General features: G+C 40.2%; 1 protein-coding gene and 1 non-coding gene across 2 annotated transcripts in view; one reads left to right on the top strand and one right to left on the bottom strand.

Annotated features, from left to right (window-relative positions):
* Positions 1-12,946: 12,946 nt before the first annotated feature.
* DNAJC5B (DnaJ heat shock protein family (Hsp40) member C5 beta) overlaps positions 12,947-20,762 on the top strand; it is a 39,348-nt gene continuing 31,532 nt past the window's right edge. The window contains exons 1-2 of the mRNA XM_015855671.3: positions 12,947-13,120; positions 15,235-15,365. Coding sequence (XP_015711157.2) covers positions 15,259-15,365 — 107 coding nt within the window. The 5' untranslated portion in view covers positions 12,947-13,120; positions 15,235-15,258. The remainder of the gene's footprint in view (positions 13,121-15,234; positions 15,366-20,762) is intronic.
* On the bottom strand, positions 20,256-20,344 carry TRNAY-GUA (transfer RNA tyrosine (anticodon GUA)). The gene is given in 2 exon segments: positions 20,256-20,291; positions 20,308-20,344. It is a non-coding gene; the product is annotated as a tRNA-Tyr (tRNA).

Below are 20,762 nucleotides of genomic sequence, written 5' to 3'. Positions count from 1 at the left end.
GAAAGGAAGGGAGGGGAGAAAGGAGGACCTCAATTTATTCAAGAACTTGGCTAATGGACACATACCTTTCTGCACCAAAACCAGCAGCAAATGACTGATCCCAGCAGACTCCCATTTCTCTCTGCTCACAGCCCTAACAACCCTCATCATCAGTTTAAGAGAAGAGTTTTACTGACCAGTTATAGCCTCTGTAAATAGGACTGACCATGGAAACTAGTTAAGAAAAGTCAGTTACGAGCACAGCAGCAGTGTGACAAAAATGCAATTATAGTTTCAAAGACATCCTGTTGTAAATCCAGTGATGGCACTATTGGCAATAGCAGTGTGTAAAGGTCTTCTTTTCTACAGTAACTAGTTCTTTAATGTATTTCTCGAAAACTTGCTGGAGTAGACTCGGTACAAATGGTCTCAACTACTGAAAGTTATGGTTTTCTCAATGGTTATTGCTGTCCAAAAAAAAAAAAAAAAACGGCAAGCAGATCCATAACTAGGAACTGCTAATTAGTTGGGGGTTTAAATATTGTATTTAGGTTCAAGCAATTCCTGGTGTCTCATCTTGATTCTTTACTGGTCTATTGGCCAGTATTAAAGATGTCTTACAATATTAAAACAGAGAATATCAAGTACTGCTAGAAGTGAAATAACGAGCTGGAGTTCCTACGTACCAACCTGACTAAAGCAATAGTGTCTTATTAATCTCACTATTTGGCATTGGTGAAAACTGAAGGCAAGCAGCTTGTTGTCATTTAAAGCTGAAAGGTGAGATATTGCTTAGTAACACTGGATTTTTTCAAAGAACAGCTTAACTTACGTCATTTCTGATTATTTTGAAGATGAGTGCACTCCCTTATTGCAGAATCTAATTTGTATGAGGATTTAGAATAGTTGCTTTGTTATATGTGCTAAAGTTACTGGATAATTTCTGCCAAGAAAAAGAATAGATTAATGACATTATCCCTCCGGTGTGTGAAGCAAATCAGAAATGAGAGCTGAAGTAATTTGCAGCATTTACACATCTGATAACTTGGATGACTACATCCAGGAACATAGTAGTCTTCCTCTTACACTCACCTTCCTTCTGGCAGTTGGACTTTTTTACCGTTCACTCTTATTCGCACATGCCATCTTGTGCCATTAGTCCCTCATGAGAAGCGTTAGGTTGAGATAAATGTGATTAGAATTAACAAATACCTTCAGAGGATCACATCAGTAGTAAAAAAAAAAAAAAAAAAAAATGTATATTAATTGGTATTCTGATTAGACTTCTTTCTATCTCAAGTAATTATTATTTTCTCTTTCTTTTCAGAAGATGGCCAAATGTACTGCTTTGGTTTCTCCATTAGTTTGAGATTGCATTAAAAATTCATCAGGCATTCCATCTCATTATGCTTCCATTTCAGCTCTTTGATGGGACTGCACTTCTACCAAAAGCCGCATGAACAGAAGGTAACTCAATTCAGATGCACAGAGGTGAGAGGATTCCGTATTTTCAGGTTTTCCACTTGCAGCATCCTGACATTGCCCTGAGAAGTAAAGAATGTGTTGGCTGCAGCCTGACTTCCCCCTGAGAGCCTGGAAAAACAGCTGTCATTCTGCCCATCCCCACATTAACTGCTTGAGCAAATGCAGTGAGCACATTTCATTACTTGCCGGAGACTGGCTCCGGTTTTATTTAGTTTTATTCTTTATTAGACCTTTCGTATTTAACAATAGCAGAAAGGTAGCTGGAATCCTGTCTGATTTACAACTCACTAAATTCCTATGTGCTTAATCCAATTAAAACTGGAAGGAATGTTGCCAATATGTCAACAAAAATGCAACAAAGAGAGGGGAGGGTTAGTTTACAGAAACTGCTGAATTCCTTTGTCTTGACCAAATGAAAGAAAATTGTTCTGGTAAGACAAGTGCATACTAAAAGGATTAACTCTGATAAACTGACTTTTATGTTCAGATAAAAGCTAGTCCAAGTGCTAGGAGTACATTTTTCAATCAATTTCTTAAAAGCAGCTTTGCATTTAATTAGGGTGGCTTGTTTAAAAGCTGGGGGAGGGGTTTAGAGCACTGAAATGCAGCAGTTGGTCTTCATGGTGGTACTGAAGTGTGGGCTTAAAATCAGGTGTGCTGAGCTCATTGCCGTGAGGGCCACAGTGCTGCATCCCACCTCTCCCACACCGCTGCATCACACACATCTGGCTGAGTGCTCCTATCTCTGCAGTGCTCAGGGTGCTGTGCTGGCAGAAAGTGAACCTTCCCCCAGTTAAATACATAAATAAGCAGAGAGAATGGGACCAGATGAGTAGCACAGCTGGTAAAGTTACAGGTATGTAGCTAGGGTCAGAGTGTGCCTTTTGGTGTCAGCCCTCAGCTCCACCACATTGTCTGTGTCAGAGAAATCCACACAGATGGTCTCAGTCAGGATTTCATAAGAGATTTCTCAGCTACTCAAAGAAGTAATTCATTTTAGAGAACCTAGCTTAAAATCTCACATACTCCTTGGGACATGTGTATGATGTGTATGGTAACAGACAGGCGTAGCAGAATTTGCAGTGAAAATCTGAGTTGACAGGGATGATGTACTAGTGGTAGAAAGTATATACCTAATGCTATGCGTGTTCTTACATGCTTTGCTGAGTTGGAATTATGGAGAACACCCTCTAGTCATGTGTCAGAACATGGGTTAAATCTACATAAATCAATACCACGTCAGCATTTTTCTAGGTTAAATTACATGACTAGAAGTCTGTATGCTAGTGACGTATGGGCCTAAGAAAATAAGTGACTTTTGCAATATTTAATCTCACCTCAGACACAAAGTATTTAATGTAATTTTATTCAGCAGTTTAATTCTAAAATATATTAACTGAGTAATTATACTAATCCAAGTGTAGCAGAGTGTTTCGCAGAATAACCAAAAACAGGGAAAAACATGATGTCTGCTCAGGCATACACGGGTTGTACTTAGATAAAGAATTCACGATTACACAAAATTAGTAGAAAAAAACCATGTTCTGAAATACCTGTGATTGTTATAAAAGGACAAAAATAGCATGGCGTCTCTAAAGAAGCACAAAGATTCAAGAACCAATGGATCCAAATAGCTTCATTGGATAAATATTGGTTGTATCGGTGCTGACCTTGAACTGGATGATCTGTGGGCAAACTGTATGCCATTGCATCTGTAACTGAGACAATCAATTCTCAGATAGTGGAAGGATTGTCTTTAAAGAAGTCATAAGCAATGCTAATACACTGCAAGTCAATATTATTTGCATTAGAAGTGAATTGTTTATTGCAAGGTATGGGAACAATCCATAGATCGTGAATCACAGTTCACAGAATCACAGAATGACCCGGGTTGAAAGGGACCTCAAGGATCATGTAGTTCCAACCCCCCTGCCTAGCAGGGCCACCAAACATACACATTTACTAGATCAGGTTGCCCAGGGCCCCGTCCAACCTGGCCTTGAACACCTCCAAGGACGGGGCAACCACAGCCTCCCTGGGCAGCCTGTTCCAGGGCCTAACCACTCTCCTAGTGAAGAACTTCCCCCTAACATCCATCCTAAATCTTCCCTCTTTTAACTTAAAACCGCTTCCCCTTGTCCTGCTATTGTCAGCCCTTTCGAAGAGTTTACTCCTCTCCTGGGTGTAAGTTTCCTTCAGGTATTGAAAGGCTGAAATGAGGTCAACTCCCATAAGTGAAGTCCTGCTCCTAAATGTGACTCTTTCTAATTCAATTTTCAGATATATTTTTATTTTCTTGTGGCTTCATCATGTCCACACGCGTGACTGTCTGTCTGAGGAAGTACTTCATGAAATAGATCATTCTAAACACAACCTGAAAAAAAGAGAACATTTGTCATGCAAACTTACTGATAATCGCCACTTATCAAATATAGAAACAAGCCCTGTTTTGAGTGCAATTTGCAATGATACATTGATTTAAACTGCATGTTACTTTAAAATACTGCGCAGGTAGGAAAAGGAAGAATTAGTGAAATCCACAATTGCAGGTTGTATATTTTGAATCGTGAAATGATTTATGAGGGAAAGCAATGAAGTTGGGTGTCTGTCACCAGCAGAGGAGATTGTGGCATGAAAAAACATGAAAAACAATGACCAAATATTATCACTATTAGCAATATTCATTTAATATACCATACATACTCTGCTCACAAGGTGGGAGCCTTTACTACTGCTGCACTCTTGGTCAGCGAGTGCTGGAGGCTGGCGATGAGAGAAGGCTTCTGCCCAGCTTTCCAGGAAGGTTTGCTGTTTTCCTGTAAGCTGCTATTCACAATACAGAGATCATCTCACTTCTGTCTGAGAGGTTTTTACAAAGATTTGTGCCTGAGCCAACCTTGGTTGGCCTGCTGGTTGAAGGCAGCAGGGCTGCACTATTCCCCAAGATGCCTTCCAAAATAGCACGCTTACTTGAGTGCTACAAAACACATTTGGGAATCCCTACTATTTGTAAAGTCTTTTGAAATACTTGAAGTAACTTGTAGAAGTTTGCAGAGCTGGTGGGGTTTCTTGGTTTTGTTTTGTTTTTGTGGAAAGCAGGAAGATAAAGAACCTCTCCTCCCCTAAAAGTGAGTCATACTCCTCCACTTTAAAAAAACAAAAACAAACAAAAAAAAAAACCTGTAGAATTTGAGAGTAAAACCCATTAGGTTCCCCAGTCACGTACAGTAATTTATAGAAAAGAAATATAAATAAGAGCTGCCGATGACTGGGTGCTAATTTTTTGTCCATCTTAGCTGGAATTTGTGCCACTGATCTATACAGAGCTGGGATTTCACCTTCTGAATCAAAAGTGAATACAGAAAAATCACCTTCTGAATTGAAGTTATTTTACAGGTGTGATTGCAGCCACAACATTATTTATTGAATTCCCTAAGATTTTTCCATGAAGTCCTGGGCACTTTTTGACATAATAAATGCCTTGTAATTACTTTGCCTGAACTAAGAAGAAACATGAGTTACGCTAAAGCCTGTGAATATTTACTGCCAAAGTTTGCTTTTTGGTATAGCGTAACCCTTCATTTATGGATAGCAGTTACCATGGAGTTTTGCAGCCTGAATTGTCTACTGCCATCCATAGCCAAGTCGTGACATTGCAAATAGGAGGATGTTCACGAGCAGGGAACAAATGCCAGCATTCTGTACCTGTCTGGTTACTCTGACCTTATGACATGTAAGCCACCAGGCTGGGAAAGAAGCAGTTGTGGTTCTGGCACTATTTTCTTGTTCCATGGGAGAGATGGTGCCATGTAACCTAGCTGCATGGCCCAGCTGTGGGACCCCATAGTGTGGTCCAGTTGTGGGTCCCTACAGTGAGACCCAGCCATGCAACCCAACAGTAAAGATCCAGCCGAGCAATGCAGTAGTGTGACCCAGATGTGGGACACCAGCATGGCCTAGCTGTGCGACATGGTGGTAGGAACCAGCAGTGGTATGACCCATGAGTGGGATCCCATGGTGTACTCAGCGATGTGGCACAGCTGTGGGACCCTGCAATTGGGACTCATCTGATGGCTTCTGGCCCCGCCGGCCCTATGCCCGTAACTGCCCTGCAGCTGCAGCTGCTCGCCCCACTACGCTCATCTTTTGTTTCTCAATCATAACCCAATTAAAACCAGCAGCTGCAAAATAATCAATGGGTTAATTTCATTAGCTTTTCTCTCTGTGAAATAAACAGGCAAATGAAACTCTCCTCGCTCTTAATTAGTTCGTATAAATGTTGGCAGGAAAACAAAGACACTTGTACACTCCTTTATTTTTATAAGAGACTTGCCTGAAAGAAAAACCTCAGACACGTAATTTCCTTTTTTGTTTTTCCCCCCTGCCTGGTGCTGTCAGTTGGAGGCCAACCCTGCACCTCCGAGGGCACAGAGGAAGGCGGTTTGGCAGTGCTGGGCACAGTGCTGCCCCACAGATCGGGGCATGTCCCAGAGAGGTTCTGCAGAGCGATAGGCTGCAGTTGGCATAAACTCCCTCCTTGTGTAGGGAATTCACCTGCCCCAGCAGCCCCAGCTGAGCGCTGCGGTTCCGCAATCATTACCGCTGGAGCTGTGCCATGCCACATCACCCAGCAGAACAAATTTGATCTGGATCGGGCGTGGGCACATGATTACGCTTTTGTCAAATTAGCAGAGCGCTCCATGAAGGTTTCAGGCTGCCTGCGTGCTCTGCTGGCTGCAGAGGAGGAGGCAGTGCCTGCGCCATGACGGGTTAGAGCTGCACGGGGAGAGGCCTGTCCTCACAGCCATCCCCATGCAGCCAAGCCAGCCAACTGGAGCTTCTTCTGGGCCCACTGAACCGGTAGAGGGTGGTAGCAATCTAAACTTGGCAGCCCTTACAACATCTACTACAGCATCAGACATTGGCTGACACTACAGCCACAAATACTGTCAAACATCAGCCTGTACTATGGCCACAGGCCATAGTCAAACACTGACATACTTATAGCCACAAGAGTATCCATCCTCCCAGCTTTTGCATGGCATTTACTCGTGCTTCACTCTTGCAAGGTATCCTGGCCTATGCATAAATTTAATGGTGGAGTTTTGGGGTGAGCTGGAGACAACATAAAGGCTCAACTGCTACTGAAACTAAAACTAAACTCCTGTTTTACTGAAACACAAGTTTTCTGAGTTACTGAGAAGTATTTCCAGTTGCTTTTCCTATCCCTACTCTGCAAAGAATAGCGTTGATATTTATGGTTTAGTTTATTTACTTTAATGGTAAAACATGTGCTAATTACATGAATTTCTAGGAAGTCTTTACTTAATGCCAAATAAGTGATATTAAGAAAAAATAAATCTGAGGCTATCTTCTCACCTATTATTCAGTAAATCTACTCCTAAGACTGCATATTGCTTTTATTCTTTGATTTTTTAACTCAGCCACTGAAAAGTCATTCCTTTCTGGATGCAGATAGCAGGATTTTAACATCGTTACTCATCAGCACTTTAAAAAGATTTTTTTTTTCCCCTCAGCCATCAGTTAAGTGAGCATTTCCATGACAGTGTAATACATCCTCTGTGTGGATTAATGAAGCTTCAAATAGAGATGACTACTGATTGCCATCTCCCCCGCTGCATCCCCTCCTCCTGGGAACTATTTAGGTGAGAAGCTATAGTGTGGGGGAGCTTGGGGGAGAGCAGGTGCAGGGACAGAGCCAAGGACTGCGCTAAGGATTTCATGAAAGAACTTCTGTAGACAGATTGCAGAAGGTGTCAAAAGGTGGTTCATTAAGGGAACTGTGTGAAGGATGAAAAAGTGAAGAGAACATCATTTGCAGCTTGGAAGGCTGATGGTATCCTGGGCTCCATCAGAAGGGGGGTGGTGAGCAGGGACAGGGAAGTGACTGTTCCTCTCTCTCTTCACGAGGCCCCATGTGGAATACTGCATCCAAGTCTGGGGCCCCCGATACAGGAAAGATGTGGAGCTGTTAGAGAGGGTCCAAAGGAGGGCCATGAAGTGATCAGAAGGCTGGAGCACCTCCCCTGCAAAGACAGGCTGAGGGAGCTGGGCTTGTTCAGCCTGGAGAAGGCTGCTAGGAGACCTCATTGCAGCCTTCCAGTATTTAAAAGAGGATTACAGAAAGGAGGGAAATCAACTTTTTCCTCAGGTAGATAGTGATAAGACAAGGGGGATTGGTTTTAAGCTCAGGGAGGGAAGTTTTAGATTGGATGTTAGGGAGAAGTTCTTCACAGAGAAAGTGGTGAGATGCTGGAACAGGCTGCACAGAGAGGCTGTGGATGCCCCATCCCTGGAGGTGTTCAAGGCCAGGTTGGATGGGGCCCTGGGCAACCTGCTCTAGTACCATATCTGGAGGTTGGCGGCCCTGCCTGTGGCAGGGAGGTTGAATCTTGATGATCCTTGAGGTCTCTTCCAAACCAGGCTATCCTATGAGTCTATGATTAGGTAATGGAGAAAGGTTGTGCCTAGTGGAGAGGACTGAAAGCAGCTGTGGGTTCCTAAGGTGCAGGTACGGTGTTTTGGTCCTACAGCTTCCTAATCTGTTCCTGGTAAAATAAGTTCAAAAGTAGGTCAAAGCAGTCACTCACACTGCTCAAGTTGATCTTCCTGATTCCTAGCTGAAGCTAATTAGGCTGTGCTAAAATGCATTCATTTTCCTTTCTACCAGACTGTGGCATTGTTAACTTACAGTATATAGCGGTAGAATAATGCCTTGAATTGCTACAGCAGTTTGAAAAACTAATAAATTACCGAGACTCTGCCTAAAGACAGCATTAGAAGACTTGTTCCACTTTTGCTTGAAGTCACAGATAACTTACCTCTGAATTGTCAAAGCTGTATAAACCAGGAACTTCCTATCTTTGTTTTTTATAAAGAAATTTAACTTCATGCCACACAGATTGATATGATTTGTCTTAGTTACTCATTTCTTTAGCAAGAAATAACCTTGATAGTTATGGCTACCAAGCTTTAAGTGGTTTTAAATTTAGGGAGACAGAACTGTCTCCTAAGCTGCAGATGAAAATGAATATCTTGTTGAAAAAATTAAGCGTATTACCATTACTTAAAACTTAATTGCCTATAATTTTATTTTAATTTTATTTTTGGGTAAAAGAAGTGTTTATTTGTATGTCACTTAGGTAGTCCACCAAGCCTTCAAACTGGTTTTATTTGCATGAGCTTGGAAGTTACAGTCCTGGATTACATCTCTGGGTCAAACTGACCAGGTAAAGGCACGAGCAATTTGCATATGCAACAGACTGTTCATTTGAGGTTTGTATTTCTTTGGTTTGCTACTTTTTCAAATAGTACAGTTGTTGAGAGATATTAAAAAGCCAAAATACATTTAAATTGAGATACTCTATGTGAATGGTAACAGAAGGTCACAATATGTTCAGAGAATTCAAATATATGGTTGTTCTCTTATGAATACTCCTTGAATAGATGGAGTTACAGATGGCTAAGCAGATGGAATACCTTACTTCCAATATAGCTATATGTATTTAAAAATGGGTGCAATGCAATCATATTATTTAAATCTGTTCTGTATTTCTTTTGAAACCATAATGACAGTGACAATTCAGTAACAGAGGAATGTGACAAGAATGTAATTTATTGCCCTAGAATTGTTGGGCTTGTCTGAGATCTTAAAAGACTCACTCCTAAGAAAGGCACTTAAAACAATTCTCTCTTTTTTAAGAGGTTGATTCACCCTGGGGGTGTTCAAGGAACGTTTGGATGTTGTGTTGAGGGACATGGTTTAGTGGCAGCTATTGGTGAACGGTTGGACTGGATGATCTTTTAGGTCTTTTCCAACTTTGGTGATTCTGTGATTCTGTGATATCTTTCAGGTAGGGCATGTGATTCAGAACTAAGTGGGAAGAAAAGATAAGAAGAACATTTGAGGATGCAACTGCCTCAGAAGCATTCTTCTCTTGTTAACAAAAATCAGCCCTCAATCCTGAACCAGAGACCCAGCACATCTTGGCAGAAGCATCCTTTTCCACTTGCTCAATCTGTTGCCCTTTGATTAGGTTGTTCAGTTGGGTGCTATAAAATTGACAACACAGCAAAATATTCACATACAAAACGAGAGACAGATTATGCTCAAGGACAGAAAAAATGGCACACATTAGCACTGTATATGCTCATTATTGGCATACATACTCTCCTCTTATTAACCTACCATACTTCACTCACATCTTCGTGCTTTACTTGTTTGGGGTCTTTTTTTTTCTAGTTGCCATTCATTCACCTGAGAAAAGTCATCAGTTGGCAAGAGTTCTTGTTTCAGACTCTTCATCTTCCTTCTTTATATTCTCACTTCTTGTCAGTCTCCAGTATAAATCACAATATCTTGTTAGTGTTCTTGCCATCCTTTTGGTAGAGTAAGGCAGAGCAATGAGTTATAAAACTAATCAGATTAGGAAAGTTTTGGGGAAAGGAGGCATTTACGTGCTTACATCAAGGCTGTAAACTAAGTAAGTGAAATCATTCTAGAAATGACCGATGACACAGAACAGGGCACTGAAAGCAATAAAACACTCAAGTTAACATAACGGTTGAGACTGGGAGGGACCTCTGTGTCCAACTGATCCAACCCCTTGGACCCATCTGGTCCAAGCAGGGACAACAGAGCGGGGTATCCAGGACTGTGCCCAGGTGGCTTCTGAAGAACTTCAAGGAGGAGACTCCACAGCCTCTGGGCAGCCTGTGCCAGTGGCTCCATCACCCACACAGCACAGAAGTGCTTCCTGGTGTTCAGAGCGAACTACCACAGGGAATCATAGAATCATAGAGTGGCCCAGATTGAAAAGGACCTTGAAGGTCATCTAGTTTCAGTCCCCCTGCTGTGGGCAGGGTTGCCAACCACTAAACCAGGCAAATTTGTTTGTGCCTGTTGCCTCTTGTTGTGGTGCTGGTCACCACTGAACAGAGCCTGGCCCCATTCTCTTCTTACCCTCCCTTCACATGTTTACACTGATGAGATCCCCACTGTGCCTCCTGTCTTCTAGGCTCAGTGCTCCCAACTCTCACAGCCTTTCTTCATAGGAATGATGCTTCAGACCCTTCATCCTATTCATGGCCCTTTGCCATGTTTTCTTTCCTTGCTTGTATTAAGAATCAAGAGTTAGTAGGGTTTTGATGGAGGTTGGGAGTGGTCTATCTTGTATACCACTTGTATCTCCTGCATGCTTTGGTGATGTCAATATTAACAACACCTGGTTCAACAAACTAAAAAATAAATAATAATAATAATAATAAATAATTCAGCTTTTAAGAATCATCTTTCCTTATCTTGGAAGCTGAAAATTCACACCATTGTTGAGCAATGATGCCAATCCTTTCATGCCGGTGTGTGTACCTACCTGTCTTTCAGCTCCAGGCTCTTAGCTTCTGAACTTGCTGTGAGCCAGGAAAAGGAGGGAGTGGTGGGGTGAAGGACCGGAGTGACTCAGAGCTCTTCAACCCCTACTTCTGTGCAGCTGCAGGCTTCTGAAGAAACTCTGGAGCTCCTGCTCATTCTGGGCCAAGTTTCAAACTTTTACAGGCTGATACACAGCTTTGTGTTTCCAGACATGTTGTGATTTGTTTGTTTTGAAATGCATGTATCATATAAATGAAACGTAAAATGTAAGTAAGACTTACATAGATGTAAGGTCCTTCAGGACAAGGAACGTCTCGATTCTGCATTGGTGGGATCATGGTGTACTGTTAGGTAATGATGTGTTATGATACAGAAAGTAAAAATGAACAGGAGGAGTGAATAAATAGTCAACAAGTTTTGTTCTTCTAACTGTATAGATCATTTGAAGAAAGAGTTAGGACTATTCACTACAGTTGGAAACCTTTAAAGATTCACTGGAATGTACCTAGACTATATGATTCCCAAGGGAAAAAAAAAAGACACCCAGATGTGCAGATACAGTGTTAATTTCCTTCAAACAAACCAAGTTTTCTTATGGAAAAAAGCACACCAACATTATAGGGTACAAAGCAATGTTAACACACCAGAGGGAGCTGTATTCACACAGAACGGCCCATGAGACAAGAATGCAGAGTGCTGTTTTCTTTTTGCTAATAGGACGTACAGAAGTACAGAGAATTTGGGTAGCCTCAAGGTCATTTCATTTTCTTCCTTTTGTATTTTTCCCACCAGTTTCTTCTTACTATTTTTTTTTCTTTTTTGTTTTTCAATAATGATAAAATTATTTCAATCTTTGAGAACAGGCATGATGATCAAATAATGTTTTATTGCATTCATTCAACATAACAGAATTAGCTGTACCTACTCTGTCTTTCATGTCCTGGAAACAATCCCATCAGCCATGTTGGTTGTACTGTGGGAAAAATGTTTTAGAAATAGTAATATACTGCAAGTCAATGAGGAGTGGGGCTGGGGGGTGGGGAGGGGAGGTGAAAAACAGCCCTGAAATGTCAGACTTCAGACAAAGCAGAGGAAGAGCTGCCAGAGCAGGTGTTTCCCTGCGGCCCATGGAAAAGGCTTTTCCACCACAATGGCAAAGATATTCTCCTGCAGTACACGGAGAGGACCACAGTGCAAGAGGCTTTTCCATTCAGCCAGTGGAGCAGACTGCACCAAAGCAAATATCCACACTGTGGCCCATGGAGAGTCCCATTCCAGAGAAGGTGGATATTTCCTGGAGGCACTGTGGGTTATGAAAAGGAACCTAAATAGGAGTATGTTCTTCTGATAGAAAATGCGCTTTAAGGAGATCTTACACTGCAGCCCACAGGAGGAATCCATGCTAGAGCAGGGGAGAAGTGCGAGAAGGAAGCAGAGAGAAGCTGTTAGGAACTCATAACATCCTTCCCCATCCCTTCTGCACTACTCAGGGGCAAATGAACTGGTTTAGTTTCAAGGATGAACTTGTTTGCTGCAAGGATGTCATGCCAAGAGCTGTCCTGTTAAGTCTCTGGCATTAACAGTCTTCTCAATTTCAAATGGAAAAAAATGGATTTCTAGACTTTTCAGTGACATGTTAGAGGAAAAGCTATATTAGAATAAAAGAAGACACCCCATAACTGCTTAGATAGAAATCTTACAAGAATTCAGGAGTCCTAAAGGATCGTCACTTAGTCCTGCTCCTGAAGAGACTGTGTAGTAAACTGAAGCCATTGCTGGTCTTGAGAAGTGAAATTTAGAACACGACCGTTGTATCATTAAATAAACTTAACAAATTCACACTAAAAAAAAGAAGGGGAAAAAAAAAAAAAAAAAAAAAAGGATCAATTCAAGATTCCATCAGGAGTAAAGCACAGAAGAACAACTAGCTAAAGACATGGATGTGCTATACTTTTTTGTGTCAATAACTCTCAGATATACCAGCCTTTGGGTTCATGAATGTTTTATTCATTCTTTTATAGGTCTTCCTGAGAGATAACCAATTGGATACTGGACAAACAAACAAAAAGAGTAATCAGACTCCACTGACCTGTTTAACCTTGAATGTGAAGGATGAAAAGCAGCAGCTGTTTTCAGTGGAACAGGGCTTCTGGTGGCACTTACTTCTTTCCCTTTGGATTATATTTGCCTAGAGACACCAAGATAGCAAACTGAGGATGTTGTGACTTTATACACGGCAGACCGTTCCATCACTATTTGAAGCAGGTATGTTATTTGAATCACCTTGCCTTATTTTTCATTGCAAATCCAGACAAGTTAGGGGTGTGGTTAAAAGAAAAAAAGCCAAAAAAAAAAAAAAAAAAAAAAAAAAAAGCTTGTTATTAGAACTCTTGTGTAAGATACTTCATCCTGGACAGTATAACATTTGCACAGAGGAAGTTAATGTTAGCTGGGGTTCCATTCTCCCAGGAGATGTGGGATAGTTATTGGAATTTCATCTTACTGTCAGTCGAGGAAGTAAACAGTATCTTCTTGTCTCTGTTCTATTGAAATAAAAATATATAGCCTGAAAATAAGACGCCAACACAATTTTAGCCATTAGGAATCAAGTACTAAAATTAAAATTGGAACCATTTTCTTTTCCTTAATTTACAGAGCATAACTTTTCTCCTAGTTCTTGTAGTATTTTATAGGACTGCTGTAAATAAGCAAGCAATAACTCTGAGTAGCTAGGCCTTCAAGGTGATTAATCACTAGAAGACTGATTAGGCTAGTGAGTCTAAATTTCCATAGCTGACTGGCCATTAAAATTATTTTATGAGAAAGTACAAATTATACAACCTTTTTGTTCTTCAGAATAAAAGTCATCATAACTTCAGTTTTGTTTTATGCTCTGGGATTTTCATGTAGATAATCATCATTATGTAATGAAATTTTTAAATAATCCTGCATAGCTGTGACTTTACATGGTTGCCTAGCACTGATTCCTGTGTGATGGGGATAGATCCCAAGATTATGTTACGAGCATATTATTAACAAGCAGCACTATAACTTCTGCTCTTGATCAAGTAGTGTCTACAAACTTGAATATAAATTCATTATTAATTTTTAATTTAAAAATTACAATTTTATCTATTTAGTTGGTAGCTTGTGTATGACATTTAAACGTAGGAAGGATTTTTTTTTCAGCTGCTTGCAAGACCCTGAGTTGTATTAGCTTAGTAGAAAAAGAAAACTTCAAAGAGAATATGAATAAATGGAAGTTGCTTAGTAAATCACATGGTATGTACTAGTATTACTGTCTTTATTATATATCTGTGTGTATTTATGTGGTATTTGATTTTCTTTTTAGTACTGAACAAAGCTAAGGAGCTTAAAAGTGTTACAAGGCTGATTCTGAACCAAAATGTGGACTAGTGAATAATATATGAATAACAGTAAGATAGTATTTCTAGCTCAGCAGTGAGAGGGGTGAAAGATCAGAGTGGGTAGTCTTACCGAACAGAGCAGGTTCTTAGAAATTCTTCTTACAGCTGGAGTTATAGCTCACGTTCAGACTTTTTCTGTGATCACTTGCCAACATTCAGAGAAAGGTGCAGCATCCAAATGAAGAGGTTGCAGTGAGAGTTTTGCTGTAGCAAATCAGCCAACAAAGAGATGCAGCTTTCTCTTTATGAACCATTGTTTTCTACATCTGGTGTAGAAATCATGTTAAATCATGTTATACAAGTACGCATACAAGTTTCTTCATGTCATTACCTAGCATTAGCTAGGTTTGCTTTAAGACATTTGGTTCCTCCAATCCCCAAGGATATATTATGAGTGGCAAGTAGGTTGCAGAGCCTATTTGGTGCAGAATCATTTGTTTGGCTGCTTTACTTCTGAGACACCTGAAGGAAGGAATCTTAAGGGGACTAAATCTGTTGGCCTGTGCTAAACTTTCACTTGCACTGTACATTAAGGTTACCATGGTAGATATATAGCCAGGTCATGAATTCTGACCAAATTCTTGTATTGTAAACCATACTTCAAATGGGATAGGATTCTGGCTGACTTCAGTATTTCCCATACATAAGACTGCAATAAGTAAAACAATATTCTCTGTAAAACTTAGATCACTCTCCTACTTGCCTGGATTCAGATTTATTTCACCTTTCTCAGGCACATAAATTGGCACCGCAGTCATCCTGAGCACCCTGTAGAGGTACTCCTATCTTATGTATGGGAAATACTTTGAGATCTTAAGGAATGGAGCGCAATTCAATGTAAGTTTTACTTTAGTTTTACTGTCTTGAAAATGTGTGATTTTAACTTTTTCTAAGAAATATTATCCATATATACTTGCAATCCGTGCTATTTTAAATTCTGCTCTTCATTAGCAGCCTTGGTAATGCACTGCTAATATGGCTGAACAAAGACAACGTGCTTTGTCAACATCAGGGGAAGCACTATATGGAATCCTGGCCCTAGAGAAGGGAGCAACACATGATGAGATTAAGAAGTCCTACAGGTATGTAAGATGTGTTCTGCAATGTGTCTAAAACACAGGCAACTTTTCTTTCTTATTGAAATTGAGGCAGTGTTGTGCGCACACTGGGAGTAGCCTTCCATAGAAGTTTACAGAGCTATAACACTGAATGTGTTTGCTAACATTTTTATATTTAGCATCTTGTAGCGGCAAACCAAAATTACTCTTAAGATTGTGCTTTATTTCCACTGGGGAGTTTTTCCTTATTTTACTTTGGATTTGTACATGTGTGTGTTCATACTTCTTCCTAATTTTTTTCCTTTTTGGACTTAGCTTCTGCCTTTGTGGGATTCGATGCTTCAAAGTGCTAAAATTGTCAGTGGTTGAAAAGCTAATGTTGATTTTACTATGTCATCATTAACTTGAGACTGAAGTTGTCAGTTACTTAAATCAGTGGCAAACAAAGAGTCTAAAACTACAAAATAAGAAAAAATCGATGATCAGCGAAATTGCTTCTTAAATTAATCCAATATACTCACTCTTCAACACTGTATTGTTATACAAGTTCTTACTATAAAGTAGTTTATTCTAGTTCCAAGAAGCAGAGAAAAATATACTGACAGTAGGAACCAGCATGGCAATTTACATTTGAGTTTTATTTGCCACAACACTTGGCAAAGAAAGTTGAAGCAGCTGATATGCTTACAATGGAAAACCCTTCTGAGTTACTTGCACTTCAGACATTTGTTGTTACAATTTCCTTCTCCTCTGTAAGACTGAAAAAATTCAGAGATGATTCTCTTTGAACCCATTCATTTAATAGCAAAAGTATCCTGTATGCTTTACCTTAACTGCTTGAATCCAGACAAATGGCAGGTCAGACTGTTACTGTTGAAGAAAGCTGATCATGTTTGTAAAGCACAACCCTAGAATAACACCTCCAGTTCTTGTGTTAACATCTTTTCCAGAAGTATGTTGAAAACTGAAGCCAATTCACAAAAGTGCATGATGATTCATGGACTACAGTAAGAGAGAGAGATAGAATGAGGACAATCAGTTTATCTCATCATTAAACAACACATAAAAAAAGGTGGTAACATACTTGATTACAGTGTTTAAAGACTTTGAAAAGGAATAATGTTAAGTGCAAGGGGGTTCTTCAGTTTATGAAGAGAGACATAACCAAAACCAGCTGGATGGACCCTAAAACCAATTAAGCAATTAACCAAAATGAAGTATTTGGTTTTAAGTGAGTGTAACCAGCAGCTGAAACACATCAGGAAAGGAATTTCTCTTTTGAAAGAGAAGGGGGGGACTTTAAATAAGTTTTACTCAAACAGGAGTTATCAACATGATGTATTCTACTGCTGAAATTTAACAAGGCCTAGAAGTAAGTCTAGAAGATTTAATGGGTCTTTTTGCTCTTAAATCTGTTCTACTGCTACTATAAGAGAAAGAACATTAAAGGTCATCAGTGAAATAGATGTTCTTGACATCAAAATATGCCAGGTGTGTATTTAGAGGCTTAATAAATATAATAAAATGTCTACTATACCATTGTAAAGGACATTATTTGTTGCAGTGTATTAGTGAACCAGCTTCAACACACTGTCAAATGTAAGAACATATTTGAACTGAAAAAGAGGTTATGATATAGATCTTTCTGCTTTATCGTTTAGCTTGAATTTTTCTGGGACTTGGTTTTTTAACAAATTCTATCTCTCTTTCTCTGTTTCCTAAAAAGCATGTGTTCAACAGAGGCAGGAACAGTAATGGACAGCCAAACTATATGCACAGCGGAAGCAAAACTATATCATGGTTCTCTTGTCTTGCATAACTATCCCACAGGGGGATAAACTTACTACAGTATCAAATTCACTCACGACTTGCACCTCCTGTGTCCCAGTAGTACAGCCTAGCTCTATCTTCTGTATCAAACCTTGTGCTTTCTTGTTGCTTTTCTGTTTAATATTCTGTAAAGGAGGCCTTCTTTAATCCCCAAAGAAGAGAGTTGTCATGGAAGAATGTAGAATGAAATTAACTTTGTTTAATGCTGAACATGAATACGGGTGATTTACACAACGATGTGTGATAAAACTGACAGTAGTGCTTTATCCATCTTTATTAGTAATTATAGCAAAAAAGGGACTGCTTCTAACTAAAGTGGAAATGTCAAAGGGATTCACTTTTAATGAAGTAGCTGTAAATATTTGCAAGATAAAATGATGAGTCAGTCTCACAGATTTGTTTTAATTATAGATTAATTTATGCTAATCCAAAAATCTGCTGCTGAACTGGTATTCTTTAGTATAAGGTATGAAACCAGCAATACCTGATTCTGAGTTTCCTGCCATTATTAATTAAGTCAGTATTAATCATACTACCACAGCCCAGGGCAAAATTTACTTTTTAATAAACATGACAGAGTTACCTCTCTGTGCTTTTATTTGGAGTTTGGCACAATCTAATTTCTCAAGCAGATAATGCTAACGGGCTTTTAATCAGCAGAATTTCAAAGGAGATCTGTTTAACTTCAGTTCTCTTAAAATATAAATAAATAAATAAATAAAATCCTTCTTAGGGGGGAAAAAAAAAAAAAAGGCATAATAACTTAAACTTTCCATTGACTTCTGCTTTCCATCCTGACAGTGGAATAGTATGCAGAAATACACAGTATTTCCTGTTTTCTTCAGAAGCTCGAAAGGACCCAGTTTTGAAAGGCGAAAGCATAAACTGGTCACAAGCTCAACACAAACAATAGGCACAACTACGTATTATTGAAGTAAAACTTTAGATATCACAGGTTTTTATGTTTTTAATAATATTTAGGCAGTTCTTCTAGACAGTAAATCCCAAAGTGAGAAAATATCTGCATTTGCAAGGGAGAAATGCAAAAGTCCTTGACCTTTCTTGTATGAACAGAGGATGGAGAAAAAAAACATTCTCTAACAGTAAAGCTCTCGAGATTTTTGTAATGCATGAAAGTCTATGAAGTAATTTTATCCTACAAGATTAATATGTCCATGTATAACACTATTTGAATAAATTAAAAAGTGAAGGATAAAATGAACACAATACAAACTTAACTGCAATGAATATCACAAGAACTTTAAGACATAGGATACTAAGCCCACACTGTAGATGAAGTAGTAATAGGAAAGAAAAATAAATAAATAAAAAATAGCGTGATATATGTGCTATAATCACATTGCAAAGGGTTCCATTAATTTTGCTGTTACTAAACTCCAAAATAAAAAATGCCACAAAAACCTTCTTCTTTGTTTGACAGCAATATGAAAAAAAATAATGATTATATCCCTTCAGTAATAATCATGCCCCATTCTATGTCATCTTCATGCCAAACAGAGCTCAAAAGACTTGGAAATGTCCTTTCTATAACCTCTGTAAAATTATAAGTGACTAGTACAAAGTAAGTCCCCATACAAGCCTCTCTTCAGACTGGAAAAGGACACTCCTCTGATCAGATAAGAAGTACGAATTCATCTGTCATGCAGATACTATTACAAACTAGTTATCTCTCACGAATAATTTCCTTGAAAAAGGAAAGATCAAGTCAAAGACCAGTATCCCAGATCACATACAATACAAAATCAAGAAAAAGGGAGGTGCTCTTGTGAAAACCTCTTCTGCTTCATTGAGGTGCACCATTCTTCTTACGATTACCAGAGTACAGGCAATTTCATATTGGATAGAGAATATTTTAATAAGTGGTCACAACATGGGACTCTTCTTTGCTCCACACAAAACCTTCACTTCTCCACATTCAGGAAACCTCTGCATTCACTGTGGTCATCTTTCAGGGGAAGGTCTGCTACCCCCATAAACATCCTGCTGGCATGCTCCTCACATTACTGCACTTCCTCAATGTCCTTGTACACCAAGGCCTGAAAGTGGGCATTGGTGTCTTTCCACCTTTGCCCATGTGGTGAGGAACTGCAGTGAACCCCGTACTTTCCTCCAGACCTCATTCTGTACTTCAACAAATTACTTTCTGGACCTCTCTTGTCTTCTAAAGCCCAGGCACACGGAGATTTCCTGACAGAGCCCTGGAGACCATGATATCCCTTATGCCAACAGTATAGGCAAGGAAATTAAAAGCACTGGAGAATGCGGGCATCAGTCCCGCTGCCTCTCACATGCTAAGCGAGCGCTCTACCACTTGAGCTAATTCCCCAGCACACAGCCTCCACCTCACCTCACCTTGACCGTCACATAGCAGCCCCTCACCCACATGGTCCTGCACTCAAATGTTGCCCTCCCAGCACTTTTCTTTGCCAATCACAACCAACAAACACTTATTTCAAGTGGTGGTGCTCTCTTCAAATAAACAGCTAGTCAAGATCCACAGCACCTGCCATATCTTCTATGCAAACTACAACACGGTCGTCTTCTAGATTGCATGCCAGAGCTCCAGCCTCAGATTTCTACCCGGCATACAGAGGTATCCCAGCACATTTCCAAGGGCAGTGGGGAACCCATATGCCAAGAATGCAGGCAAGGGGATGAAAAGCATTGGAGAATGTGGGCATCAATCCCACTACCTCTCACATGCTAAGCGAGCGCTCTACCACTTGGGCTAATTCCCCTGCACGCAGCCTCTGCCTCAACTCATCTGTCACACAACCAGCCCTCACCCACGTGTTTCAGCACACAACTCTTGTTCTACCAGTACCCTTCTTCTTTATGCCGAGCAACACGCTCAATTTCTAGGTGGTGATGCTCCTGGTAAAATCACAGCTGCTCTACACTAATAGCACCTGTCCTATTGTCTACACAAACCACCACATGCTATCATCTTCTCTACTGCCCACCAGAGCTCCAGCCCCAGATCCTATCAAACACAGCATGCGTGCCCCGGTTCCAAACGCCCCAGTGCCACAGACTCAGTTGGGTCAAGAGCCAAAAGAGCATTCCTTCGAGCCGGAGTTGAACCAGCGACCTAAGGATGGCCATGCAAGGGAGCCTACAGTCCTCCGCTCTACCAGCTGAGCTATCGAAGGAATCACAGGCACCTGCCCTGCTCCACACCCTTCATGATCCCAGACGCGTCATTCCTATGCCATAACGCAGCACAGCAATGCCTAAGCTCCCATTCCACACCCAGACACACTCACCTCCAACAACACTACACCTTCACCAGGACTTCATGCACTCATCTCACTAGCAGCACCACCTGAAAAACAACTCCGCCTTCCCAAACACTCATTTTTCAGCCAGAAACACAGGACACACAACTCCAAGATACTTCACTGCAAGCAGAATATGCTCCAGTCTTTTTTGACCTCTGCTCACACATGTCATCAGCATTCATCCACACACCAGTTTCCTCAGCATTCTGAGAACTGCATCAGCGTTATTTCCAGTCTCAGTATGCCTGCAGAGCTAAGAACATCTGTACAATCTTACCTCAAACAAGTT

This window comes from Coturnix japonica, chromosome 2, assembly GCF_054131305.1.
Source record: "Coturnix japonica strain WE chromosome 2, WE-NBRP24, whole genome shotgun sequence".
NCBI lineage: Eukaryota > Metazoa > Chordata > Aves > Galliformes > Phasianidae > Coturnix > Coturnix japonica.
The sequence above is the reverse complement of the archived record's forward strand: the minus strand, read 5'-3'. Positions and strand labels throughout refer to the sequence as shown.